Source organism: Acanthochromis polyacanthus, chromosome 1 (genome assembly GCF_021347895.1).
Source record: "Acanthochromis polyacanthus isolate Apoly-LR-REF ecotype Palm Island chromosome 1, KAUST_Apoly_ChrSc, whole genome shotgun sequence".
NCBI classification, from domain to species: Eukaryota; Metazoa; Chordata; class Actinopteri; family Pomacentridae; genus Acanthochromis; species Acanthochromis polyacanthus.
The window spans coordinates 26,926,430-26,953,206 of NC_067113.1; the positions used below are offsets into that span (position 1 = coordinate 26,926,430).

The 26,777-nt window shown below is 41.0% G+C and overlaps 1 protein-coding gene across 2 annotated transcripts in view; it reads left to right on the top strand.

The window, feature by feature from the left end:
* Positions 1–1,476: 1,476 nt before the first annotated feature.
* mta1 (metastasis associated 1) overlaps positions 1,477–26,777 on the top strand; it is a 48,385-nt gene continuing 23,084 nt past the window's right edge. For both annotated transcript variants that reach the window (XM_022199149.2, XM_022199155.2), the window contains exons 1-3: positions 1,477–1,620; positions 13,874–13,941; positions 17,111–17,204. In XM_022199149.2, the coding sequence (XP_022054841.1) occupies positions 1,593–1,620; positions 13,874–13,941; positions 17,111–17,204 (190 nt within the window). In that variant the 5' untranslated portion in view covers positions 1,477–1,592. The remainder of the gene's footprint in view (positions 1,621–13,873; positions 13,942–17,110; positions 17,205–26,777) is intronic.

Sequence of the window (26,777 nt, forward strand, 5' to 3'; positions counted from 1 at the left end):
AGATGTAGCCTTTCACCACCGCATTCCTCCAGTGTAGAAGCTCTACGCTTGGATCCACAATGAAAACTGAGCTAATCAAACAACTGTCTGTGGGAGACTGCACCATATATACTCTCCCATCACACAGCATCGCTCACACCTCTAACAAAAGGCCCAACCAGATCTATTCTCTTATGGGTTTTTGAAGCATTCTGATTATTATAAACCGGTAATTTAAAGTAATAGTGGAATAATCAGGGAGAAAAGCTGTGTTTGTTGTAGACTGTGGAGAAAAAAAAACAGTGTTACTAGTCTTAATTTCAAACCAAATATCACAATTCTACAGCAGGTTCAACTACACTACAAATTCCTGCCTTCTTACTGCCTTCTTACATATATGTAGATCTATAAAGGTGGTGGTGATAAGCGTAATAGTCCTAAATCTTTATCATGTTGTCATAACCCTGTATATTCCACAATATCGTCCCCTACACTGCATTGCTGCCTTGTCTGCATACTCTGTGCATTCAGTGCAGTGAAAATGAGCTAATGAATACATCTCCAGCTTGCTTCCGTCATATCTGATTGGAAGCATTTGCACACATGTTGATAATGAATGAAACGAAGCTACCAAACTTGAAAATAAGAGGCTATAAAATGAAAAGTAGGTACTTATACAGTCACAATATCCAACGTTATCTACACAGCCTTAAAGCAAACACAGAATTAAGTATCAGCTACATGTGCTGCAGTAATAATTACAGCGGAAGGAAAGAACCTGCACCATTCTTATGCATGCATTAATTAAATTCAAAAGAGCCTCATTGCATTTAGCCCCATGGGGTCCTCCCCTGCTGGTCCATGGACCTCCTTTGGCACCACTGAGCTCAGGGATTTAAAAGCACCGCATTGGCTTTTTTTTTTATTTTAAAGGGATGATACATTTCCAGGTAAGTTCCAGGTAAATGGCTTATGTTTAATACCAATCTCTGGAGCTTGTCCACTTTTTTTGACTGCAGGGGCTGGTAAATTACTCAGTTAAGACAAGGCCCTGGCTGTTTTTAATAATTTAATATTTCATTGTCCGAGCCGTGAAGGTAAACAGAATTGCGCAAACTTTTAAGCTAGCATCAATTTTTAACTTAAAAAGGGGCGATTTCTTCGCGAAAACTACGCTTCCTTCGTCGTTGTCTAACAAAAGTAGTGTTTACATGAGAAAATAGCTAATTAACAGCATAATAACGTTAATTAAGTGATAAAATTAACGGCTAGTTTCGTAGCAGCCAGTGACCTCACTCAGACGGATATTTAGAGGTGCGTTACAAAAAATGGCGTCGTTACAGTTTAAAAATGCTAGCACTTAAAATAAAGAAAATTAGCGTACTTAAAGCGGCTATTTGCTATATTACTTGTTATGTATACTGCCTCCAAAGTTGGGGTTTGGAAAGAAGTGCACTGTCTCTTTAAGGTCTCTCGGCCAGTCTGTTTCGTATTGATCAATCCACCATTTTCCAACACACAGCGGCGGCAGTGCTAACACAGCTCCGGCAGCGGCACACAGAGAAGAGAGCTACCCCTCTACCTGGAGAGGAAGCCAGGGACCGGGGGCAGTCATGGCAGCGAACATGTACCGGGTTGGAGGTAAGGTGGCGGGGATAACATTTTAGAAGCTTCCCGTGAATTTTTATGGCGGACTCGCCATGATTCACGGCGGGTCTTTTATGTATTTACAGAGCGTGGTCCGTCTTTCCTTCCCTTCTTTTATTTCCCTAAAGCTAAAGAGCCTTGTGCTTCACAGATGATGATGATGGTGACTGTGTGAAGAGGAGGATGGTGATGAAGAGTAGTGGTTCGCGTACAAAAAAAACTGCTCCCGGGTTTTCTCCGCGTTTTCTTTGCTGCTTTTCCTCTTACTTAACACGAACCCAAACAACTACTTAAGTGTGAGGATGCACCTAAAGTAACATGCATTGTGTTTACGTGTATTTAAGGTGACGCGGCGGACATATTCTGAAAAGTTTTGTGTGCCATTCAACTATTGTCCCGACTGCTCGTTCATAACAATAAGTGACATTAGAAGTACTTGGACTGACCTGCAGAAACAGCTTAAGACTCACAGGAAAGCAGCAAGGAGTGCATGCTTTTACAGTGCACAGAAAGGAGCTGGGACAAAAACTTTAAGGCTACACTCAACTACAACAACTGTAATGGGAAAACTGGTATTAAAAAACCCATAGCATGCTTAAAAAGACGCATTTTGCATGTTTATAACAAGGGTGCATTTCCTCTTTTATATACAGGCAGCTCCTGTTAATACCTAATTAAGATTCCTGATTTCCCCTCCCACTTATTTTCTGCTTATGTTGCTCTGATTCACATCCTGTAAGAAAAACAGTCACGTAAAAGTTACTGTAGCATGGTTTAAATATGCTATTAGTTACTTTTTTTGAGAGACTTATTTCCCTTGATCACTGGATATGAGCAAGGGTATAGATGGTTAAATGCTCTATTGCTTCATAATAAAGTCCTTTCAAATTGAACTGTCAAGATGTGTAACCACATAAAGGTGTGCTATGAAACCAGGTGTAACGATTCATAGAAAGGCTCCTTAATCTTTTGCAAACTGGCCTGTCTGCTTTTCCATTAAGCAGATTTTTTCCATTCAGGTTTTTTTTTAAAATAATTATGATTTGTTGTTATTCTTGTAGTGGTTCAGTAGACTAATTGCATTCCTCTACTGGCAAGCCTAAGGAAGAGGGAGGGGAACGCGAGAGTGATTAATTATGTCTTTATGATTTATTTACATGTGATGAGTGACAGTTGTTTGGTGAAACAGGAAAGGGATGACTGTCCTTGGTGTGTGCATCAAAAATAGCCTGTGGTGAACGTCATAGCCCTCTGATTTAGTCAAATGAAACAAGGCCTACCTGAGTGAGAACAGGATTATGTTCAGAGCAGGGCAGAGAGTTAACACTTTACTGGCCAAATGTTGCTTGATTTGGTACGTGTCTTTACTGTGTTAACTGATTCCACTAATATACCAACTTGTAAAGCCTGTATGTCTGGTCCTTAGCAAGCTCATTTGTATTAAAGATTAATTTATTTCCCAATCTGTCTACCTTAAAGAAGGTGTATTTTGGCCCACTTGCTATACCACTTGAACAAATGAAATATAATGAATCAAAATGGATTAAATGATTACACTAATACCATGAAGTTGTTCTTTCCGTTCTGTCGAGAAAAAATACTATTTGCCATTTTGTAGGAAAAACATAAACATTACAAATGGTCCTAATTGGCCTATTTGACCTAAATGAATGTGAAACCACAAAGCCTATAAATCACATTACTAAATAAACATACTATTAAATGGTTCTTTCACAGTCATAGTAATGATTTAAATTGAAAACAATTGCAATTTAGGCCAAAAATATGCTTAATAATTGACTGAAGCTTCTCCTGAGACCAATTCAGCCCAACGCCAGAACAAAGCAGAGCCCTTGAAAAGATGGCTGCTACTTTGCAAGACAATGCAGGATCATCTTGGAAAAGCAATGACTTCCCTTGGATGAACAGTGGACAAAAGCTGGCTCTGTAGGCCTTGATGTCTTTGTTTTTACCATGCAGGCCACAAGCCACTCTTCCGCCGCCTGCAGTCCTTCTTCCTAGTGTTTTCCCCCCATATGCAGGGGATGCTGGTGTTGCTGAGAAAGTAAGGGTGCTTTCACACATACGCCTTTTGGTCCGCTTAAAGCGGACTGGAGTCCGCAACATCAGCAAGTATGGTTCGTTTGGGCTGGTGTGAAAGCAGACCAGATGTTTTTGGTGCGGACTAAAGAACCGGACCGAGACCACCTCTCAAAGGTGGTCTCGGTCTGCTTCTATGTGAACTCCGGTTCGGTTCGCTCCTGGTGAGAACACAAACCTGTCTCCATTCGGACTGGCTTGATGGCGCAGCAGACGTTTTGGTCTACGGGAGCTTCCGTAGCGAAAAAAGGCTGTGTAATGTTCTCGTACCAAATGCCAGCTTCATGCTGGAACAACAGCAGTATTTGTGCTTGCTGCATAAAGCAATGATACGAATATATGGCAACGAGAACGAACAGGAGAACATAGTTCATTGTTTACGAATAAACCTCGATCCATGGAATGTTTTCTTCCGGGATTTTTCCCTCTTCACATGCTGCGCCAATCAGCGTTCACCTACATCATCTAAAACACCCTATTTTTCTGAACAGCGCCGCCAAACGACTAGGGGGAGATATAACATTCATCGTTGTTGGTTCAACTGCGAAAACACTGGTGTGAATGCGAACCGAACCAGTTGAAATTAGCAACATTGTAACAACTTTTGGGTCCAAACGAACCACTCTAACGGACTAACAGGTGTGAAAGCACCCTAAAGGTTGCACCATAAGTTTTGACATAAGGGAAAGGAAGCTAGTCCAGGGTTTGGTGAACTGGACAGGGAAGTTTAATACAGTCACAGAGACATGCTGCAGATTTTATGCTCTGATGAAAATGACTGTCAGGAGACAATCTTGATGTGAATGCTTTAAAGGACAGATTCACAATTTTTGAAATCTGTTTCAGAGCAGCGGTCAGGTGTCCATATGAAGATTACAACAGGTTTGAGTTGCTGTTTTTATTCCTCATGTTTTGACTGGCCATTAACAGATTGCTTGATGTGCTCTTCTGGTGTAAATAAAATGTCCTAAGTTTGTATATAGCCGTTGTAGTTTGTCCTCAGGTCAGTTGCAGCCTTATGATAAAACAGGAGACACGATTTCACATCTATGGGAGTATGATTGCAAGGTAAATGGTAGAAATTTGACTACATAGCGCTGTAATGCATCAGTTTGTGCTTGCGTGATTGGCCAATTCAGTGCTTCGTTGCTAGATGTTGTGATAGAAGTAGTCTTGCTTAGCCGTACCGATCTCATTGGTACTGTGACAGTGCTGGAGAATGGTCTGGCTGCACCTTGTTATCATTTTACAACGGGGTAAAGATGGTCTGGTTTGTTTATATTTCTTTTAAACCAGTCACAGTTGTCTTGGGCGGTGCTAAGCTTAAGGATGCAGCAATAGTGCCTCTGCAGAAAGGAGACGGTACAAATTGTTTTGGTGGGAGATTTGCATGCAGGTATGCGAGCACTGTTGCTAAAATGACTAATTCTCAAAAAAAAAATCAATTTTCCCTCATTACACAATAGAAATCTTCTTTAAAAATGACATTTTCAACGTGTAGGCTGATGCTCAAAGGTTGTTGCTTCCTTTAGTGAAGGGGATTTTAAAAACGGTTCCATACAGATAGCAGACGAGGAGGAAAAAGGCATGTAAAATGTGTGGTGGCAACAGCAGGTTTATAGACGTCTAGATCTGAGTTGGACCATGACAGAGTTTGAGCAGGGTTCTGCTTTTTTGCAGGACAAACCTGTGTTGTTGTTGTTTTTTTCTGGAGTCCTCTGTGCTGCGCCACTGGACTGCGCCCTTTCAAAGAATGGAAAAGGCTGTGTTTTTACAATAGAAGACTGCTAATGTTGTTCAGTCTTAGTTTGACAGATAAAATGGAATACTCACTTGATGTCCGACTAAAACTGCTGAAGACTTATTAGTTAGATAAAGTTTGTAGTGTATTTGTTGCTGATCATTCATTTCCATTGAAGTGCACTAAGAGGACATCTCTTAGGCTAGTGTGGAGATGTGAAATAATTACTGTACACAAAAGGTTTTATTATTTGAAGACAAATTAGAAAAATTGTGGAGCTCTCCTTTAAATATATAGTTGGGCTAATGACTGAGACTGTTGGAGGGTGACAACTCTTGTACAGAATGTGCTAGATGTGTTGTAGTGTTTACTAACTTAAAAGTGACAAACTTGGGTGTCAGTTCCCACATTTCTTTTGGCTGGCGAGGATTTTTCCCATGCTGCCAGCTATGATTCAGAACGTGCTTAAAGGTGTTGCACTGTTTACTAATCTGCAAACTGACTAACTTGCAAACTTTGACAGTGCCCACACTTTGTTTGGCTGATGGCTGGTCTTAATTTCCCACGCTGGCAGTTGTCTCTCTGGCAGGTCTGGTGGGTGTACTCACAGAGTGAAGATCTGAGGCTTTTTTGCTGCCATCCTGCCAAGTTCAGGACTGCCAGTTGTATGACAGCTTTTACATCCATTCAGCAAACTGTCCCCATCATCGCATTTCTTCAGAGGCCAAACAGCATATACATCCATCACAGTACACAGTGCTAAGAACTTGCTGCCTAGTGGTGTCTTGGTAGGACTGCAGGTATTTGGAGTTTAGGATCCGTTGGTCTAAGCTGCTCTAAAGCAGACAGAGTTTTGTGTAAAAGCTGTCCAGGTTTGCTCACATGCTGCAGTAATTTCTGCAGCACGCGTGTGTGCAGGACAGATGCGTGATGGGAGTTGCTGCTACTTTATATAATATCTAGTCCATCTCTGCTTAAACACCATGACTGACATTTATGTTAAATTAGCACTTTTATATTGTGGTCTTGAATGCACCAAAGGTCAAAAGAGAGATAGAGTTTATGTGTTCTTTTACCTGTCAATAGATGCTTTTTTTCCCCTCATTCTTCACCAGCAACCATGTGAGATATCTGTAGGCCAGTTAGGTAGGTATGCTTAACTCTCACGCTATACATATGTATGCAGCTGTGTCTCTGATGATCATGCCTTTAGTGTAAACGTGACTAATCTAAAAGTGTAAAAATAAGGTGTGAATTTGATTTCAGAATATGAAATTACCTGCTATTACCATAGAAACCTCCTTCCATACTATGACAGCCTGTGCCATAGTCTCTTCCACGGTTGCTGCTCACGACAACAGACACACCTCTCAGTGTGAGTGTGTGTGAGTAAGCATTGGATGGGGTGTGGGCTGTGGAGGGGGTATGTGTGCATGGACAAGCGTGGGCAGATGTTCATGCTCTTCGATTCCTGCTTCTCCCGTCTCCTTTCCTAGCTCTAGCCCAGCCCTTTTCATTACGGTGGTAGCATACGGCACTGCATATAGACACTGTGTTCTCTGGAGATGTGTGTGGTCTTTGAATCCCTAATATATTACATCCCTTCATCAAATTAGAATTTTTCAAACCATACCTTTTCTTGTTGATTACTTACTGAGTAGGTCTGACAGTGCTAGGGATGCTACCAGTCTCACTGGGTGCACATCCATTAGGCTTTGCTGCTGGCATGTTTCATATTGCGTAGCAGCAAGGATGGAGACAACTGCTTAATTGGCCTGCTAGTGGCAGGGAGTGTTGTGTTGATTCTCTGTCAGGTGACCACCAAATGTTGGCAAATTGTGCGACAGATGCTGTGACAGAGCTGCTTCCTTCACAAGCACAGGATGTACAAGTACAAGCTCCAGGTATTGTTTAAACTGTCGATTAATCTGTTGACGACCTTCTTGATTAATTGTTTGGTCTGAAGAAGGTCAGACAGCAGCAAAAAATGCCCATCACTTTTTCAAGATTATGTCTGGCGAAGCGGCAATCAGAGGCTTGTAGCACTAATTATCGAAATATTTAGCAATGAATTTGCTTTTGTTGGATGGGTCAGTCAGTCTAAATGGCCAATTATCACAGCTCGAATACAGTTCATGTGATATGACACATTAATGCACAGGTTCCAAAACTTTTAGACTCTTGACAGTGCCTACTCAAAAACCCTTCTCTGTCTATAGCTGTGCACTGCTTAACAACCAGAAAGTGATGTTCCAACTGAAATTGCTTCATTTGTGTAGGTCCACCAGGATAAAACTCCTAAACATTTGAATAAAGTGAGAAAAAAAAAAGTTACAACTTGATGGTGTGTGTCTTGCCACTCCTTGTGGGACTACTAGGTTGTGAACAGCTACACTTAAGTGTTGTAGAAAAATGTAAATATCAGTTATGACAGCATAATTAACATGTTAAATCATCATTCTGTCTGGCATTGTTTCATTCAGACCAGGCTTTAAATGAATCTTTAGACAACTTGCAAGTGTTAGTAAAGATAACACACTACATGTTCCATATCCATTTGTGTTTAAAAGGCCTCAGCTGTTGTTCACTTCAGGTACTTTGCTTTTTTGAACAGGGGCATGTACTTCTTTACATGTTGAATTTAAGTACTATAGAAAGGGTAATTTTTGGGTTTTTGAAATTTCTGGCCTGTTCGCTGCAGGGATTGTCCTCATCAACACATATACATCAACTCTGATGTGATGGGGTTAGAGTGTATGCCATGCCAGCGACTTCACTGTATATGGTTGGTAGGATTTTGCAATTCCTCTTCTATGTTAATTTATTTACCTGGTTCACTTGCATTTCAGATTTTGTCCCCATTTTAATTGTCTAACCAACTCATGCAGCCAGTTGCATCTCTTTCTGGCTGAGTACTTACCAGTTATCTCATGTTTTCCCTCTCTCATCATTGCGTCTCTCTGCCTGTCTTTCTCTCTCTGGCCTGGTTTGAATCAGCCCAGCAGACTCTCTCTTTTGGGGCTCAGTAACATGCCTTGATTGGCTCACACAAAATTTGACTGCACTGTGACATCACGACCGCCGGAGCCCGCCGATTGGCCGACGCTAAGAGTGGGGGATGGAGAGTGGGGTGGTTATACGCGGGTTGAGGCGGCGGGAGGGCTGATGGGAAATGGAGAGACTGAGTGACGCTGCTCAGTGCCTACAGGCCCTCTCTCTCTCTGTTGCTCTCATTTTGAGTTCCTCTCCAGCTTGCTCTCCACCAGGCTTCAGCTTCTCACATGGTGGAAACTCCAACACTCAAACAGTTCACTCTTGACAGTCGCTTAACCATTTTCTTCCCATATTCGTTTTTTTTTTTTCTTGCTGGAGGCGGCAGGAGGGGACGCGGGTTGAACTTAAAAGTGATTCCATTCTGGGTAACCTAAGTTCCCGAGCCAGGAAAAAGGAAGGCGGCGAGCTGTGCCCAATGTCCCACCTTCTCTAAATGCAGCGGGAGACGTGCTGTCACCAACCAAGCAACAGTCTTAGTGTGTGGTGGCGATTCACACCCAACACCACATCAAAACTGAGTGTTCGACATGTGGTTCTGCTTCATTTTGAAATGGTCATGACGCATTTTGGCTCGCGATTAATGGGTCCCTCAGAGCTGGTGAACATTTGAAGGCCACAGCTAAACGTCAACATTTTTTCCCGCTGTTTGTCATGAGACCCATCCCTGTTTTTGAGCATGAAACAACTTTTTGATCAGGGTTCTTTTGAACACTGACAGTTTTTGTTTTACCTTTTGTGCGTCCAGGGAATTTTCTCTATTTTAGTAGTCAGGATGAAACCGTGAGGCATGTATCCAGTTAATGGATGCATCCTCACATTGGTGTGGAAATAATGAGCTGACTAGTAATGTAATTGATTTGTTGAGCGATAGAAGAAAAAAGTCGTCAGTTATTTTGCTAGTTAGTTAATGATCAATTTAAACAAGCCAAACATCTGATGATTCCAAATAGTCAAATTTGAGGATTTTGTTCTCTTTCTGTGCCGTTTCTTTTTGTAAATTGAAAAATACTTAATAACTTAAAGGCATCACCTTGGACCCTGGGACATTTGAAAGAAATTTTTTTCTTATTTATTTTTTTACACCATCATTACAGTAGCTTCAAAAGAAGTTGATAATGACAATAAGTGTTTTTCCTATTTACCTACAGTTGTGTATACAGTATAGTTTACAGTTTGTGTTGTAGGTCCAACAATCCAAAATCATCAAATTTATCTAGTGAAATTCAAGAATAAGCAACAAAGTTTTACATTTGAGAAGCAACGGAGTTTGCCTCACAAATGCTCTGCAGTTTTTGTGATTATCTAAATAACTTCTGATCAAGGCGCATCAAGAAACTAATTGATTTATCAGCTTGCCATTGCAGCTCTACAGTACAGTGTTTTTTTCCAGTAACAGGTACGAATTAAAGTTTAAAACTGCATGTGTAGATTGCTTTTATTATGCTTTAATGTACTGATTCTTTCTTTGACTATTAAATTCAGTTTGATCTATAAAACATAAGAAAATAGTGACAAATAGCCACTGTAATTTCCCAAGGTGACTATTTCAAGCCCAAGTTGATTAGCTTGGAAAATCCAAACTGAATCTCCATGTAATCTCCTATCTCCATGTTAGGAGATACAGGAGAATCAGTTTGGCAATGGGCGAATTGAATCGCGTTTCCCTCCCGGGAAAGTTTGGTATGACCAATCATAGCACGGGAGGCGGGAGTTAATGCTGCGTCATCTTCAGCGCCTGGATTACCCATAAAACACCTGCGCATCTCGTAACCAAACACCGACTTGGTTTGGCTCCGATTTGAAGTTATTCCTAACACCGCTAATCGTTCGGAAGGAGTCTTTTGTTGCGTAGCCTTTTCAAAAATAAGTGTTGTACTTGAGAGTACCCCATGTATTCGCAGATTTTTGTGACAAAAACGCCAGTAATCATTCACCACGACACTTTCTCAGCTACATGCCATTGTTGTTTGGACTACATGGACTTCAAGGTCGATTTGTTTGTGCGTCACATCCGTGTTACGCTGATTGGTTCTTTCTCGTTCAAGCTGCATTCGTTAGCCCCTCCTTTTTGAAATCGTCTCCTATCATCACAATGCCAGACTGCCTTTATTTGTATTTATATTAATACATAAATAAAGTCAGTCTGGATTTTCCAGGCAACAAGTTGATATCTTCAGATTGCCTCTTCTGCCAGACCAACACAAAGATTTAATCGGCTATGGTTTCACAGCCAATTGTCACATTTAAGCTGCTGGAACCATCAAATATTTGGCATTTTAGTGTGAAATATGACAAATGATTAATAATTCATCAGAACAATTCCAGATGAATCAAATCAGTTAGTTCATTGTGGTAGCGCTCAACAAGTTTGTTGCTCAAGGCCGCCTCGACCGTGCTTAATAAAAGAATAGAGTCTTGATCACTTTCCCACACTTTCACAGCCAGTCTGGTGATCACAACTAGTCTCAAGCCAGTTTCTTAGACCCCTGACCTCCAGGCTGCTGCCTCGCCTGTGCGTCTGAAAACGAGCAAGTCAGATATCTTGTCTTCATTTTCTGTCTTAGCGCTGCTCAGTTTCAACTCGGTCTATTTGATATTCAGCAGCGGGACGAAGTTGTCACAGTGGCAGTGGAGTCTAGTAACAAGCTGTTACAGGGTGAAGAGAAGACAGGCATGATGTGACGGTCTCTCCCCATCTAGTAGCAATGTTCAGCAGTGAATGGCTGTCTGTGGATGCCAGGAGAAGCTGTCATAGAAATTACACTATACATGTCTTCTGAACTACTCCTGCTGCTTTGATAAACCCACAAGAGGACGTGTTAAACTCTTACATCTTTACACAAATGGTAATCATTCAGTGGCTCGATGCGTAGCACACATTTTAGGATGTATTTTGTTGGATTTATGCTTTACCTAACCACTGTCAGCTCTACACTCAGTTATTTTTTTACATTCTGATGCTTTTGTAAATCATCAGAGATTGGGTGTGCACCTCTTTTGTTCAGTTTATGTGTGTGTGGGTGGAGAAAGGAATACCAATTGGGATCGTGGAGCAAAAGGTTTTCCAGCGGAGAAGTCAAGGTGTGCCCCTTACACAGATGCAGTGGCTGCTTTGCATTATAGTCTGCTGAAGATCAGCGTGGGCAGAACAGTTGGTATATCTCTTTTCTGCCTCTGAGATACTAAATTTCTCCTTGTTTTAGTGTTAAAATGTTGAGGTCAGCAGACATGATGCTTACTATTTATACATTAGATGTCAACATATTTCTGCCATAAAACTATTTTTGATTTCATACTTTGACTTTTTTTTTTTTTTTTTGCTTTTAAGTATATTAAATAAATGTTTGGCTTTATAAATGGAAAGAAAAATGGCTAATACAGATTCCCAGAGCCCAGGATTATGTCTTCAGATTGCTTGTTTTGCTTGACCAACAGTCACATACCAGGAATGCAGTAAGAACTCCAAGTCTAAGTTCAAGTCACAGACAAGTCCAAGTCCAAGCATTGAGTCCAAGTTGGCTTGAGAAGCAGGTTCAGACTACAAAAATGACCATAGAGCCGTCTTCATGCTTTAGTCCTACTGCCATTTATAGTGAGAATTACTCAATATGATCCTCTGGTAACAACCGTCTTTATTTAACCTAAATGTTTGTAAATTTGCTAAAAGTTAGATTTTTTTTTAATGTTTCATGTCTTAAAAGAGAAAAGAAGAGCATGTCTCCTCCTGCTGGGACTCTGTGATTCATACATAGATAAAACATAGCCGTACTTCTTAGACATGCTCTTGGAGATCGCCAAGAATATTAACAAATAAAGATGCATAATATGTGTGTAATCCTTTCCAGTAGCAAGCAGGAAAATACAACTCAATGCAAAGTTAAAGGCAATGTGAAGGAGAACAGTTATTCTGTAAAGCAAATATTTGCAGTTGACCCTGCTCTGAAATGAAATTTCCATAAATACTATTATAAATACTATTATGCATTATTCATATAATAATCTAAAATACTAAAATAGATCTGTGTGTTTGTGCATGTGCTAGAATGCTGCTTGCTTGTATATCATATCGGGTAGAAAAGGTTGCATTTTTGCTTAATAAATGACAGTTTCATAGCGATTAAAATATGTTTTGTTACATTTTATAGAATAATTGGTTAATTTTCTAATAGTTTTATCACTGTTTTCTATTTCTAGCATGTCACAATATTTATTTTCTGGAAGTATGGTAAAAAAAACAAAACAAACCCATCCCAACACAATACCGTACATCATGGATAGTTGTTTTACCAGTGTTGAAGCTTTTGCAGATGGATTATTCCTTTAACTTTGGCAGTAGTAGTCATGCAGGATGGATGTGGATGTTGGTGCAAATCCTGGGTGTGCTAACAGGATGGGTGCGTGCCTAAACCAGTTAGTGTTGGACGCAGGAGGAGCAGGAAATGAAAGCAAGACTCGGTGTATGTTGTGGTTATGCTGGTGGAATTTCGGGCGATCTCCGGCCTAGTCGGTCAAGAAGACGGGTCCTGCGGGAGTGTGGGGGATGGGAGGGAGCAGATTCAGGGTGAAGGGAGGATAGCTCCAGCTCCAGGCAACCTACCAAGTGTGGGGTATAATCTGACAGCACTCAGCCAAGACACATGCAGGGCTAAGACCAGGCTCCCTACCAAGACTGGGGCCTGTGGGGACATCCTGGTGAGAGCTAAGCCTCCAATGGGCCTGGAGTGGCGCCAGGAGCCACACACACACACACACACACACACACACACACACACACACACACACACACACACACACACACACACACACACACACACACACACACACACACACACATATATGCAGATGCATAGTAAAGTCACACACACGTGGTAGAGCTTGGCCAGTCGCTCATACACACCCACACACCAATGCATACACACTGTGCATGCAAACAGCACCACACATGGGGCGGATGAATGGAGCAATAAGACAAAGAAAGCGTGAGGGCTGAGGAAATACAAGGTTTGCAGGCTGAATGGAAGGTCTGGAGAGCCACATTTGTTGTGTGTGTGTGAGAGAGAGAGAGAGAGTGTGCATGAGCCCATCAACATTTCATTCAGTCAGACCTCCCAACTACAAGAGGATCTGCTGTGTATGAAATTAGCCTAATCGAGTTAAATCAACATTTTGTGGATGTCTCTGATGCACTTTCCTGGTTGACTAATTAAGCTGTCACAGTGTGGTCCAACTAGAAATTGCCCTGTATATACTTGGATGACCCTGTGATGCTGACGGACAGTTTTCTTTCTTTTTCTTCCCATTCTCCACTCTCCCTTTCCGTGCCTTCTTCTCCTCTTTGCTGTCTCTCTGCAGATTACGTTTATTTTGAGAACTCGTCCAGTAACCCACTGCTGATCAGGAGGATAGAGGAGTTGAACAAGGTGAGTGAGTGGGTGTCTGAAGTTGAATTTGTGCTCTTGAATACAGTACAAATGCACGTTTAATTTTAATTTTGTCTGCTTTTAGCTGCCCTTGTGTCTTTCTTGCCCTTGTGTCTTCTATAAAGTAAAAATCTAAATTGAGCTTGTAGTGTAGAATAATTCCCTCTTTTCTGCGAAATAACTCTTTGTCAAATTTGATTCTGTTGCATTTTTGAGTTGGCTTTTGTGATAACCGGAGAGTACTTTTTACTTTGTACACTCAGGAGTGTTCAGTACAAACACTTAGGAAGGGAAAATAGGAAAACTTTGTAGCTTTCTTATTATTTTCCGTTTTTACACATATCATGTATTTTGACATTTTGTGCAAATATTTGGATTAAAATGCAGATTCTGGTCTGTGAATGTTGAATATACTACAGATTTACTCTAGTGTAGACCTCAAATGATGACCAGATTTGTTTTAGTTTGTTTTTGACAAAAACAAAATCTTCCAGCTATTTTGGCAATTGAGCATTCTCCCAAAAACATCAACGTTCCAGCTTCTGAAACATTAGGACATGTAGATTATCTTGTCATCTGACTGTAAATGGGATATCCTTGGGTTGATGGTTGATCTGACAAAACAACCAATTTAAAGATATGACCTTGGTCTTTTTAAAGCTTTATTTATTTATTTTCAGGCATTTTTGTAGACCAATTGAGAAATAAAGAAAATAATCAGCACATCAGCTCAAATCTTGGAACAGATTTTTCGTCCACTGTTAAATGAAAATCATCAGATCATATATCACTGGATATTTTATGGGATGTTGGTGCGATTGTTCGTTATTATTTGCTGAAGATAAAAATAGCTTTTTTACGTGTCAGCTTATATTTCATAAAATAAATTCATAGCTGACAGTGTAGCCAATAACATGCTAATAATAGCTACTGTGGTATAAAATAAAACCCCCGATATATCATTCTAAATATATGAAATATGTGGTTTGAATATTATATGTGTCTTTATTGCGCTGAAAGCAGTAGGAACAGTACTGTATTAACATGTCACAAGGATGATGATGATGCTGCTTCCAAAGGTGCTGTTTAAATCCCAGCTCTGTGTTTCGTACATTGTTTCAGTCAAAGAAGCAGTAAAAGAGTCCTGTCTCTGTAGACTAGTTACAGGTGCCCGCTGTCTGTCCCCTGTTCCAGGCCTGTGCTGGATAATATGGAGGCTGTTTAATGTGATTGACACAGAGCTCAGAGTCGGCCTTCTATTCTGCCTGTCACTGTCAGTCTCTCTGCTCCTCAGGGATCTCTGGGTTTCTCCTCCATGAGGTCTGAGACGCAGGTTTAGGAGAGATAGAAGGGTGTGAGGGGAAAAAAAAATCTCGACAACTCCCAACTGCTCAAAACATAAAAACACAGAAATTTAACAACTGAGTGTGAAAGCTTTTGTGCAGAACACTTAAGTGTAGTCTGAAGCGTTCACCTGCAACGTGTAAATCAATATTTTTTTGCTTGACGAATTATCTTCTTTAAAGACAGAAAGTAGCAGTTCTTATTTCATCAAAAACTGTGGAAAATCTACATCACAGTGTCCTAAATTGTAAAGAATGGTATGACATTGCTTGTTTTGTCTGACCAATTGAGAGTTAGGATATTATGTTTATTATATAGACAATATTAAGCAGTTAAACTAGAGGATTATTTATTTATCAAAGTATTTTTGAATAGACCAATGATTTAAGTGACTACTAGAGCTTTTAGTGTAATAATGTGACATTATCTTATTTAAAATCAACCAGGGAAATGCTTCAAAAAGAATTCTGCAATTATTTTAGCCATATGCTTGAACTATATACTGATTGATTCTCACTGGATGCGCTTTTCCGTTTTCTTTTTTGTACGCTCATGTCATCTACCTGCCTGCATTTCTATTTGATCTCAGTGTTCTTACGCTCTCCCTCTGTTGGGCTGCACACACGGTATTAGTTTTGCATGTAACTTGCATGCACCTATTATTAATATTCATGGATTTATAATGGGAATGTCAAAGGGAATCATGCTCTTAATTCTGTTGTACTTGTGAGATTGCTTTATAATTTTGCTGTAATGTAAACGCATGATGTTAGGTTACTCTAAATGTAATTAAAATCAGCCCACAGATTTGCTACTTGGCTGCCACATGTTAAAATGAAACACTTATAATCATAAATAGGCACGTTGCTGACTGTAAATCTGTTCACCTTTCTCAATACTTTTTTTTTACTCTTCATATTTTCCGCTTCACTTTCCCTGTAAACCAACTTAAGGTTCAGTTTAAACTTTGACATACTTCTAAATCTACAAATTGATATTGCAAATGCTAAGATTGCCTGTGTTTGTGCAGTTCCTAAAAAAAGTGCATCATGTCTTGAAACTTAAACAAAATATGGGAACGCTCGTCTCTGTGGAGGTCCCCTGCACTTCATTAAAAACTTACTTCATTTGTAAAGGAAATTGTTTTAGTTTGCTTTCTAAAACCGTTAGAAATGAGCCAATTATCATCTCTCTGTTCTGTAGCCTTTTTTCAAACATGGAACCGAAAAATTGGATTTTAATGATTTGATGAACTAGAAAGTCTGCAATGTTGAAGTGTCCACAGAATTTAAAGATCGGTTTGCTTATGCTTTGTCATCCCTCCATCCATCTTTCTCTCAGATTAGACCTCGCTGGTTAGATTCATAAGAGAGTTCCCTCTCTAGTATGCATGACTTATACCAGCGAACAAATAAGACTGTCAGTGATTAGAAACACTTAAAACAGATGAATTACTATTTGAGGTTATACTTATTTATGTGCAGGAACTTGAAAAGAGGTTAAAGCTGCAAATCGATTCCTAAACGAAGCATTGCCTTTTTAGATTTTCAATCATTTTACCCACCAATGTAGTATTATCAGGGAGAAACAAATCTTAGAGCTGCACAGACATTCTCAAACACTCCGCCCCGTCCTGATCCCTGCAGCACATGATTTTGGTGGATTGCTGTGGCCTCACACTTTGTTTTCAGGCAAAGTTAAAAAACTACCCTCAGCTATTGGTTTTTCATCTGTGTGTGTGTATGTGTGTGTATGTGCACGTGTTGGTGCTCTGTGTGCGGCACCACTTGTTGCCTTGGTAACGCCGATTGTCTCTGGTTTGCAGACAGCCAATGGGAACGTGGAGGCCAAAGTGGTGTGTTTTTACCGGCGCAGGGACATCTCCAGCACACTCATCGCTCTGGCAGACAAACATGCAAGTGAGTGACCGACCGTAACCCATCCAGAAAACGTCAAAAATCATGCTAGCCACAGCGTAATATTGTTCTTTTTGGCAACCCTCTGCAGTTATATTTTTCCACTGCGAAGTTGTTGTGTCTTCACATCAAATCCAATCAAATCCAAACCTTTCCCCGAAACTGAAAAAAAAATAGAGCTCTAACTTATTTGGCTTGATTGTAAAGCTTGTCTGCGCTCCAGCTTTCATCAAGGGCTGATACTAAATTGAAGTTTGTGTGCTTTTACTGAGCGGGTCCAGACTGCAGCCCCTCCTCTGATAGACTGGATTGCAGACAGCGTTCGATCTGCAGTCGTATATCAATATGGCGACACCTGTGTGTGTGTGTGTGTGTGTGTGTGTGTGTGTGTGTGTGTGTGTGTGTGTGTGTGTGTGTGTGTGTGTGTGTGTGTGTGTGTGTGTGTGTGTGTGTGTGTGTGTGTGTGTGTGTGTGTGTGTGTGTGTGTGTGTGTGTGTGTGTGTGTGTGTGTGTGTGTGTGTGTTAAAGCGAGTGTGTGCAGCGCGCGCTTGAATGTGTTGCTGTCCTCCACAGCTTGGAGCAAGCTCTGCAATATCTGGAACAGCTGGCACCCTTTGAATGGGCTCTACCTCAAGCAGCATTGTGTGGCCTTTTAATGTTCCGGGTACTGGGATGTTTTTCAGAAAGAAGTGCTGTCAAAGTATGATTTTAAAAAAACGGTCAAGGGGAACACAGAAAGCTCAGAGGGACTGATGTGGCAAGTCTGGGATGGTTTAGTTGTAAAAGAAGGATTTGTGGAAGAAGACTGAGTCACAGGTAACGGAAGTGTGTCGCTTAAAAGCCAGAGCCATTCAGGCTGTTGGGTCACCTCCCCAGTGGTCAGTTGGAAATGATGCCTTCAGGGCACCGCTCCAGAGTGCCTGAATTCAAAGAGTAAAAAGGCAAAGAGGGATGCAGAATTTATTCATACTTCAGGCAGTTGCTTTTTTATGGCATGGCCGCTGCTCTCACATCACCTCTTTTGACCGTGTATAAAAGTGTCTATTTTAACACTGCATGGTGCCACTGACTTCTCTGATCTTATCATCTGATATTTGTATGCCAACATGTGGTGGTTTGATTTTTTAGGTAGCTAGATTGTAAACCTTGTCTGTGAGTCCACCTTGCCTGGAAAGATAATATGGTGTTTGTTTGAAATGAGGGTTTATATCGACTTACCATTTGATGTTATTCATTTGATCTGACCTGACCGTGTGCAGCATTTGCTCTCTGTGATAACTCTTGGTTGTCCATATCCATCCTGGAGGGAAAATACTTCCACCCACTACCCACATGTTAGAAGATATTTGCAGAAATTGTGGAGTTAGTCATCCTCACTAGTCACATTCTTTTTTTTTTATCCATGTTTGTTTTTCTCAGAATCTTCTCAAACTCTTATTTGTGCTTACATAAAACTAGAAATCTTAAATAATAGAAGCTATTAGTCAGTGTCCCAGAAGTTTTTAACCTTGTTTAGGCTGATTTCCATCATGTGGATATTTTAAGAACATTTTAGCAGGCCATGATTTCTGTAAGCCACCGTAACTTCGGTTTGCCCAAGAATCTTTCCATGTACCTCCTGGTAACTGTATGAAGCCAGACAAAGGATCTCTTTACACGTTTATTTCATGAAGCTGGTGTGTAAGAGAGGGAAGAGCATTCTTTAAACTTTCAAAAAGACTGCTGTATTTGTTACCGGCATTTTGGTGCCTGACCTTCGTTAAGGTCTACCACCGATGACACTATTAAATATGATTTAGCTAGTTAGAAAGTGTGCAGGAGTCTTTTGGAAGTTAATGAAGTACTTTCAGCTCAGTATCACAAGATTTAACCGAGGACAGTCCGGGGAGATGGAGAGTAGCTACTGAGATGACCAGATGCAACATATGTGAGCCAATTTTGGTGAATGTCTGCTGTGTCTGATTAAAACAGGGAAGATGGGTATATGTACAAGCTCATAGTATGGAGACATAGTGAAGTGCTTGAGTGGGCTGTGACTGTATTGTTCTACAGATGGCTGGTATGGTGCTACCTCTGTGTGATGTAGTGCTGCATGCCAACAGTACTGACAGAAACAGGCTGCGGTTACAGTATGCAAGCTTAAAAAACACAAAGGACTACGCTAGTCAACTAGCAGTCGTTAGTTCAAGCTATTCGTCGACCAGTTTTTGCACATTTCAATAGCGCAAGTTTAAATATTCATGTAGGCTGTCTAATGGTAGAGAAAGCAGTGATGCAAAGTGGCCACTTAATTCTTTCATAAGAATCATAAGCCACGTTTGAGGTCGACTAGTCTCGCTTAGCCAGCCTATTTTGTAGCGTATAATGGTTTGGCTGCACCTCTCGAATATTCTACAATAGGGGGAAAATACTCTGAGTTGTTCGTGTTTCTTTTAACCAGTAACAATTGTCTTGGTTGGAGCTAAACGAATGATGCGTCTTCATTCAAAAAAAAGTGACGGTTGAAATTGTTTTGGTCGAGCATTTGCATGCAGTGAGACGCACTGTCATTAAAATGGATAATCCCCTGGGAACAAACCTGCAGGTGCTGCTTGTTACCTGCAGCCTACATTTGGTGAGTCAGACGAGAGGTCAACAGATGATAAGCAAATGTTTCTCTCCAGAGTTTGCATGTCAGAATCTTGGGGTCGTCTTTTACCTTCTCGAGATAATTGCACAATTTGGATTTCCTGCCCAATATTGGATGTAATACATAATTTGTATGTAATTTCTGCAAGTACCAGCCATGCAAATGAAAATGCCTGCCCGTGACTGACTGACTGTTGCCACCTCTTGTGCAATTTCAGTTTTTTTTCTAATCAGTTAATCAAAACTGAAGCTCTTTTCATGAACTGATATTTGGTCGACTATTAAGGGGTCTGTCTGTCCTGCTGCTCATGCAAACACTTACATCAAGTCCACTCACTCTGACTTACCCCTCTGAACCCCAAGTTTGTGTCACATTTTTACTCACTGTGGACTCATTTTTTACTGCAAAATAAATCCTGTAGCTCTATGGAAAGAGCACAAGCATGTGTAGAAGTAGAGACAATTTGGAAATCTCTTCTGTACATTTTTTTATCCTTAATTTTTTTTTTAAATATAGAAAGTTTGCAAGTGCCCACAAATGTTACCAGCACTTGTAACAATGGTAAGTCCTCATAGTGAGGTATTTTACAACTTCTTCATCATCTTTAATTGTTTTCATACTTGTCTCTCTGGTCTTTGTAAACAGTCTGCAGTTGAGTCCAGTTCAAACGAAAAATCACAGATTTTTGGTCATGTGACTGTTGGTTGCATGTGAGTCACTAATGGCTGGTCTTGTTGCGCAGAGGAGTGCAGATTTTTTGATGTTTCACAGAATCTGGGGAGTGCAAAAGGTTTATTTTTGGAAAACATTTTAACTGAAACATGTAGAAAAAAGTAACTTTTAAAAAGGACAAAATTTTTAGTCCCGGGTAACAGCTGCTTGTGACGAATGTTGTCACTTTGGTGATTTTTAAAACATGCTTTTTAAACTTGCAAACCTGTTTTGGGGTTCAGAGGGTACATTTTTACGTTAAGCACACTCGCAAATCAGATGCTAATTACATCATTGTTTGAAAGAAGAGAACACAGTTTGGTTTAACTCCGTCCTCCGTTCATAGCACTTGTGCTGGCAGAAAAGAACCATCCTGTAGTCGAGGCTTGCAAAACCAGCCTCTAGACTTTGACTGGGTGTGGCAGGCTAAACGCTGGGTCTTGGGGTGTGAAAGTGAAGTCTTTGTGTGTGCGTGTTCGAGAGCTACCGAGTGTCCTGTTTGAATGAGCACACGTGCATGTGTGTACTATGACTCCTAACCGCAGTCCACAGAGGAGGCCTGGGGGGGTGTACCCATGGCAGCACAGGATTGTTTGTTCTGCTGGACCACACAGCATCAGCTTGTCAGAGTGTGCGTCCATTTAAGAAGGTCTGTGTTTATTTTTGAGCAGCGTTTGTGTGCACAGCATACCCTGTTATATCTGCAAAGTGTTGTTCTTTAGCAGTATTTTTGGTCATTTAGCTGTTGATTTAAGGGGAGATGAATTCTTATGTGGTGTCTAATAGAGTGATTAAGTATAATGACTCTCTAGAGCAAAGATGTTTGGATACTTTCATTAATTTCGTGTGCGTCGTCTTTCTTGTGGTTTGGTAAGTAAACATGAATATTTCATTTATTATCAAGGTTGAGTTGCTTGTGAAAGAAATGCAGACACAGCATCATCTGAAAGTTATGAAACAGTGAAAGACGTTGCAGGGAGCTGTATCTTACATGTGCAGGCCTTTTACATTTTGCTCTGTTCTGCCAGCTGCAGTTTGATGAGGGGCTTCTACACATTTGCAATATGTAAAAAAAAAATGCATGGCAGGACTGGCTGCGCACCGCATGGGTGTGGGCTGCATCCTGTCTGCACTTCTGTAGCAGCAGCCTCACTTTCTCCGAGCCCATGTGAGCGTATGCATGCTTGTGTGTGTGCGCATGTGCTCTTGCATGATGGACTGGACTTCTTAGCTCTGGGTCCTGTCAGAGGGATCGCTGGAGGGGTATGTTTAATTCCGTTTCGTTATGGATCAGTGGAGAATGGCAGGCGTGCGTGTATGTGCGGTTGCATACGAGGCTGCGTGTCTTTATGTGTGTCTGCTGTGAGTCATTGATCAAATATTTTGCTTTCAGAGATTCGGAGCACTCCCTCAATGGGGCCTCCAACTCCAGCATTAGCCCCTCCCCTGTGAGCGAAGCAGGCTCCTGAGTGGTCAGCTTCGTGGTGGACTTGGCATTTTACCTCCCTTTGCACCTCCTTCCAGACATTTGAATTTGCCATGACTCCAACCTTTTTCTATTTTTGAGATGTGGGTCCGTGATCCCATAAACAATAGACAACAATGTTTCCAGTGAACTTCAAAAGTAGAACCAGTCTGACTGAAGTCACACTGATTGTTTGCTAAGTACAGTATGTAGTTTCCTTTTGCTTAGGCTACAAAAAGGGTCATAGGCCTATGTCACATTTCTTTTGTGCCCTTTTGGATGGTTTTATTAAAGCTGTTCCACTGTTGAATAAAGTACCAGCATGGGAGTCTCTACGTGGAAACAGCCCACACAACCTGCCAGCACTCATGCGATGTTGTACCACTTATACGGCGGCTCTCTATTAGACAAAGTCATGATATGTTATGCTATGTGTGACAAGGTCCTACAGTGAGAGGATAAATTTGCCATTTAGCTTCTCAGGCTGTAGAGTTTTATGAACTGAGGTCTTTTTAGCGGTAATGATCAGAGTGAGGGCAGCATCCTTTCTTTGTGTCAAAACCGTAGTCCCTGTTAAAGAGCACACGTAGATGATAAGAATATGAGGAGCTTATTTAATTATATTCATCTTAATGTTATGAAAATGACACGCACTGTTTGTCAAAGTAGAATGGGTGAATTAAAGCCAAAGGTGTGTGCTGCATTTGTTGTTTACAAACAAAGAGAAAATGAGGGAAAATGCTGCAGTTTTGGGACTTTCATTTGAACCTCTGCTGGTAAACGTAACTACAACTGTTTTCAATGGCCTTGCATATGTTTTCACTATGATTACATGACCTCAACAAACGGATTACTTGGAAATCACACATTGAACTACAACAACCTGATTGTTCTACAACTTATGCTTACACACAGTTGGCTGTGAAGCAGGTTTCTCCTTTAATTCCTAACACATTTTTCAACAAAGGCTGGCACTGGCATCAATTAGGTATGTTAGTGATATGGCATTGCAGTCTGAAAACCCCTCTTCTGTGTGTTTGTCATGTGCGTGCACTGTTGTAAAGCTCCTATTAGAAATCTGATTATATGTACACATGAACAGAAATCCTCACCCCACATTATAGACATATTTGTGTTTCTTGTTAATATGGCATTGAAGAAATGTGCGTCTTACTTTAGAACTCTTGTTGTGCTGTTCACTTTACACTTCGCTCATGGAGTTGTACCTCTAGGGAGACACTGTTGTCTGCTCTAACAACTGTCCAACATACAGCCTGATTCCCCGGTTCCAACTCAAGGACAAACCCACCAGCAAACTCTAGTGAATGCAGAGCAGACGTGAAGTCCCATTGTAACCGTAATGCAACTGACACAAGACATGATCAGCACCATGGAGTCTTGTTTTGTTTCTACTGACTGTGCTGTTGTTGTTCTTCCTCTTGCTTGGAATGTGCTGTGAATGGAAGAAAATATATTCACAAATGCCATTGAGAAAATGACATTTCAAATCAAAATTCTTTATATGTTTTAAATTTTTTTGTTTAACTTGTCCTTGCCTGGGCAAACACATTGTCTGGTGTGTCTATCTTTACGAATCTGAGGATTTATTTAGCGTGAGAGTTGGAGCAAGGCGGTATTTGCAAAGCTGTTATCTCAACATTGATTATGTGGTGATGGTTTGAGTAGGATTATTGTTGTTTTTGTACACTTCATTTTCTGTATGGGAGAGTAAATTGTTTCATTCAGAAGGAAAACCGTTAACGAAGGGCAGGGCAGTTGTGTAACTTTAGAAAATTGCATTGATTCCCTGTAATACAGAGCTTCACATCATAGTATTGATTTTATAGTGACAGATTTGGTAGGAGTAGTTACTAAACTGTCATTTTCCTTCACACCAATGATATCTGAGGAACGGCATGAGTCACTCTAGCCGTCTGCTTCTGCCTTCACGTAAACACACGCCATATCATAGAAGTGCAGTCAGTTTGTTAAGGTAATAACGGTCGGCTGTGCTCTCCTCACCCTCTCGTCTCGCCCTCAGGCCTGCTCTTTCCTCTCCTTTCCCTCCCCTCGCCGTCTCTCAACTCAGTAAGGCGACCCATTCATCAATAATTGATAATTGGCTGGGACAGGTGAGATGGAGAGGCAATTTGTAGAGAGTATGGTGTGGGTGCACTGCCAGGAGATTGGCTTGGAGGAGGAGAAGGACTGAGGTTGGGGAGTTGAGTTGCTACTCAAGGACTCACAGCCAGAGGCCAGCTGGAAGGGCTAGCCTGCTGATGGACCACTACATAATCCTGCAAGAGTGCTTGTGTGTGTGTGTGTGTGTGTGTGTGTGCGTTAACTTATGGATATGTGCATACAAGAGCACAGTAACACACTTTCAAGCGCCCACATACTGAGACTCAGCTCCAGAGTCAAGTCGATATTATTTATATAGCACAAAATCACAAATCAGAAATCTGCCTCAAAGGGTTTTACAGTCTGTACAACATGATGCCTTCTATCTTTATTCACTGACTAAGAACAACTTCTTAAAATACAAAACAGGCAGGCATATGACGGATACCAGTTTTTATCCCACAACAGAATAGTTCCTAATAGTCTTTTTGTTTTGCTGTTGTTTGGGCTTCACACTCTTTCATGAGGAAAGAGCAGCTGATGCACCAGCTTATCTCCTTTCCTGCGTCTTTCTTCTGCTGACATTATTAAGGCCTTTTGTTGACATTAAAATAATATCCTGTTGACCCCATTTATGCTTCCATTTCAGAACACGTCTCTTATATGATCATTCAGAGGTTTGCATGTACATCTTCATTCTGACATTGATCGAGCTGTTATCGAGTTGGATATCCTGGTGGGTCAAGGGTGAAGGCACTGATCATCGACCACAGCATCTCTAGTTTGCGATCTTTGCTGCACGGCTCTCCTCTGCGGTTGTTTTCTCTCTAATGTGTACTATTTTTGGACCATTGAAGACTAAAACCTAACAACATATTCCAGTAAATGGATGAATAGCAATGTGTCAAGGCCTGTCTGTGTTAACTCAACAAATAAACGACTGATCTGTCACATGTCATGTTCACTTCATATGTTGAAACATAAAGGTCAGTGCGGTCTGCCTGTGAGAACCAGTTTTCCTACTGGAAGCTCTGGATGATTTTAGTGATCACGATTTCTGTCATTAATTTTTCTGAAAGTTTTTTTTGTTTGTTTCATGTAACATCCAAACTCATCTCTTGTCCAAAAAGTACCAGAAAATATATGCATCACATTCTGAAACTAGTTTTGTTTACTAGCATACAGGTCCTGTCTTTCACTGTTGAAGCCAGTTTTACCAATATTTAACACACCTGTTTGTAGAATAAGTAATGGATGAGAAATCATTCAATTTTTAGAACAATTGCTGCTTGACCATTTCTGAGTTGCCTGAAAATTTAGCATGTAGTTATAGAAATTCATAAAGATTTGTGTGAAATATTATCTGAATATATCAATCAATTTCTGAGATCAACTTCTTGTGGAAATTACCAGTCGACCCAGTTTCAGATCATTTTTTCTGCACTGAAATTTGAGCCTACATCTTAAGGATAATATCTCAGGAACTAATAAAGATACCACCCTGTTCTCTCTCATTCCTTTGATTTACAATCTAAATTATTGGACAAGCAGATCCAAATAGTGTCTGATAATGGTGAGTTGGAATAACCCACGTGTACTTCCAGTTCTGAGCTCCTCATGAGCCGCTCGGCTGGCTACCTGCTGTGAAGATCAGTACAGCAAACACCTAAAATGCAAAGTGTGTACATGCACAAAGTGGTAGAATTAGCCACACGGAACAAATCTTCTAGTCATGTTCCAGATGTGTTGTACATTCAATGCCTGTCTCCGTTTAATGTTGTATTTTTCTTGGATGGATCTTTCATATTTTGCAGCATGGAAGAAGATGGAGTGAGGCTCTTACTGTGTGTGTGTGTGTGTGTGCTGCTCTGCCTGGGCATTGATAGTGTGTCTGCTGGGTGCTGAGTGCTGGGCAGAGTGAGGGAGTGAAGGAGTAGTTATTGATTTTGGCCACACATCTCTTCTCCTGAAAATCCCTTGATTGCTTTTGTTCAGCTCCCCGTCTCCCTCTTTCTGTCTCGCTTCCTCTAATGAAACTCCAAATGAATTGGAGCACGTACTGACTGCTCTCTCTCGCTCTTCGTTTCACTTCTGCTCTCTCGCCGGCCTCCTTCCGCTCTCTCTCTCCCTGCCCGTCTTTGTCTCTCCTTCTCCCTCTCTCCATGCTGATTTCTCTATTGCTCCCCTTCCTCCTCACCCTCTCTCTTTCTGGCTGTCTTTACGCCTCTCCGTCTTCATCTCATGCTCCCTTTCTCTTTATCACTTTTGTCACACTTTCCAGCCTTCGTGTGTCTCCCTGTTTATCTGTTTTCCCGTCCACCTCACCTCCTCCTCCTCTTTCTTCCTCTCCCCCTGTGTCCCCCGCTTTCATTTCCTCCACTCTCTGTCTCATCCACAGATGAGGAAAAGACTTGGCGGTGGAGATGTTGCCAACCAGCAGCAGCTAAATCTGTTCTTAAAGAATGACTCAGACGCCATGACCTACTCAAATGGGCTGATATCCCTTTGACAGTCGCTCTGTCCGTTCATTCTTGGACTCCTCCTCAAGGGCTGTTTTTCACCCTTCCATTCTTGCCTTTTCTAGATGTAAACCATGCAGCGATTCTCCATGATTTTTCCTCTCATTCAAGGCACCACACAGGAACCGGTA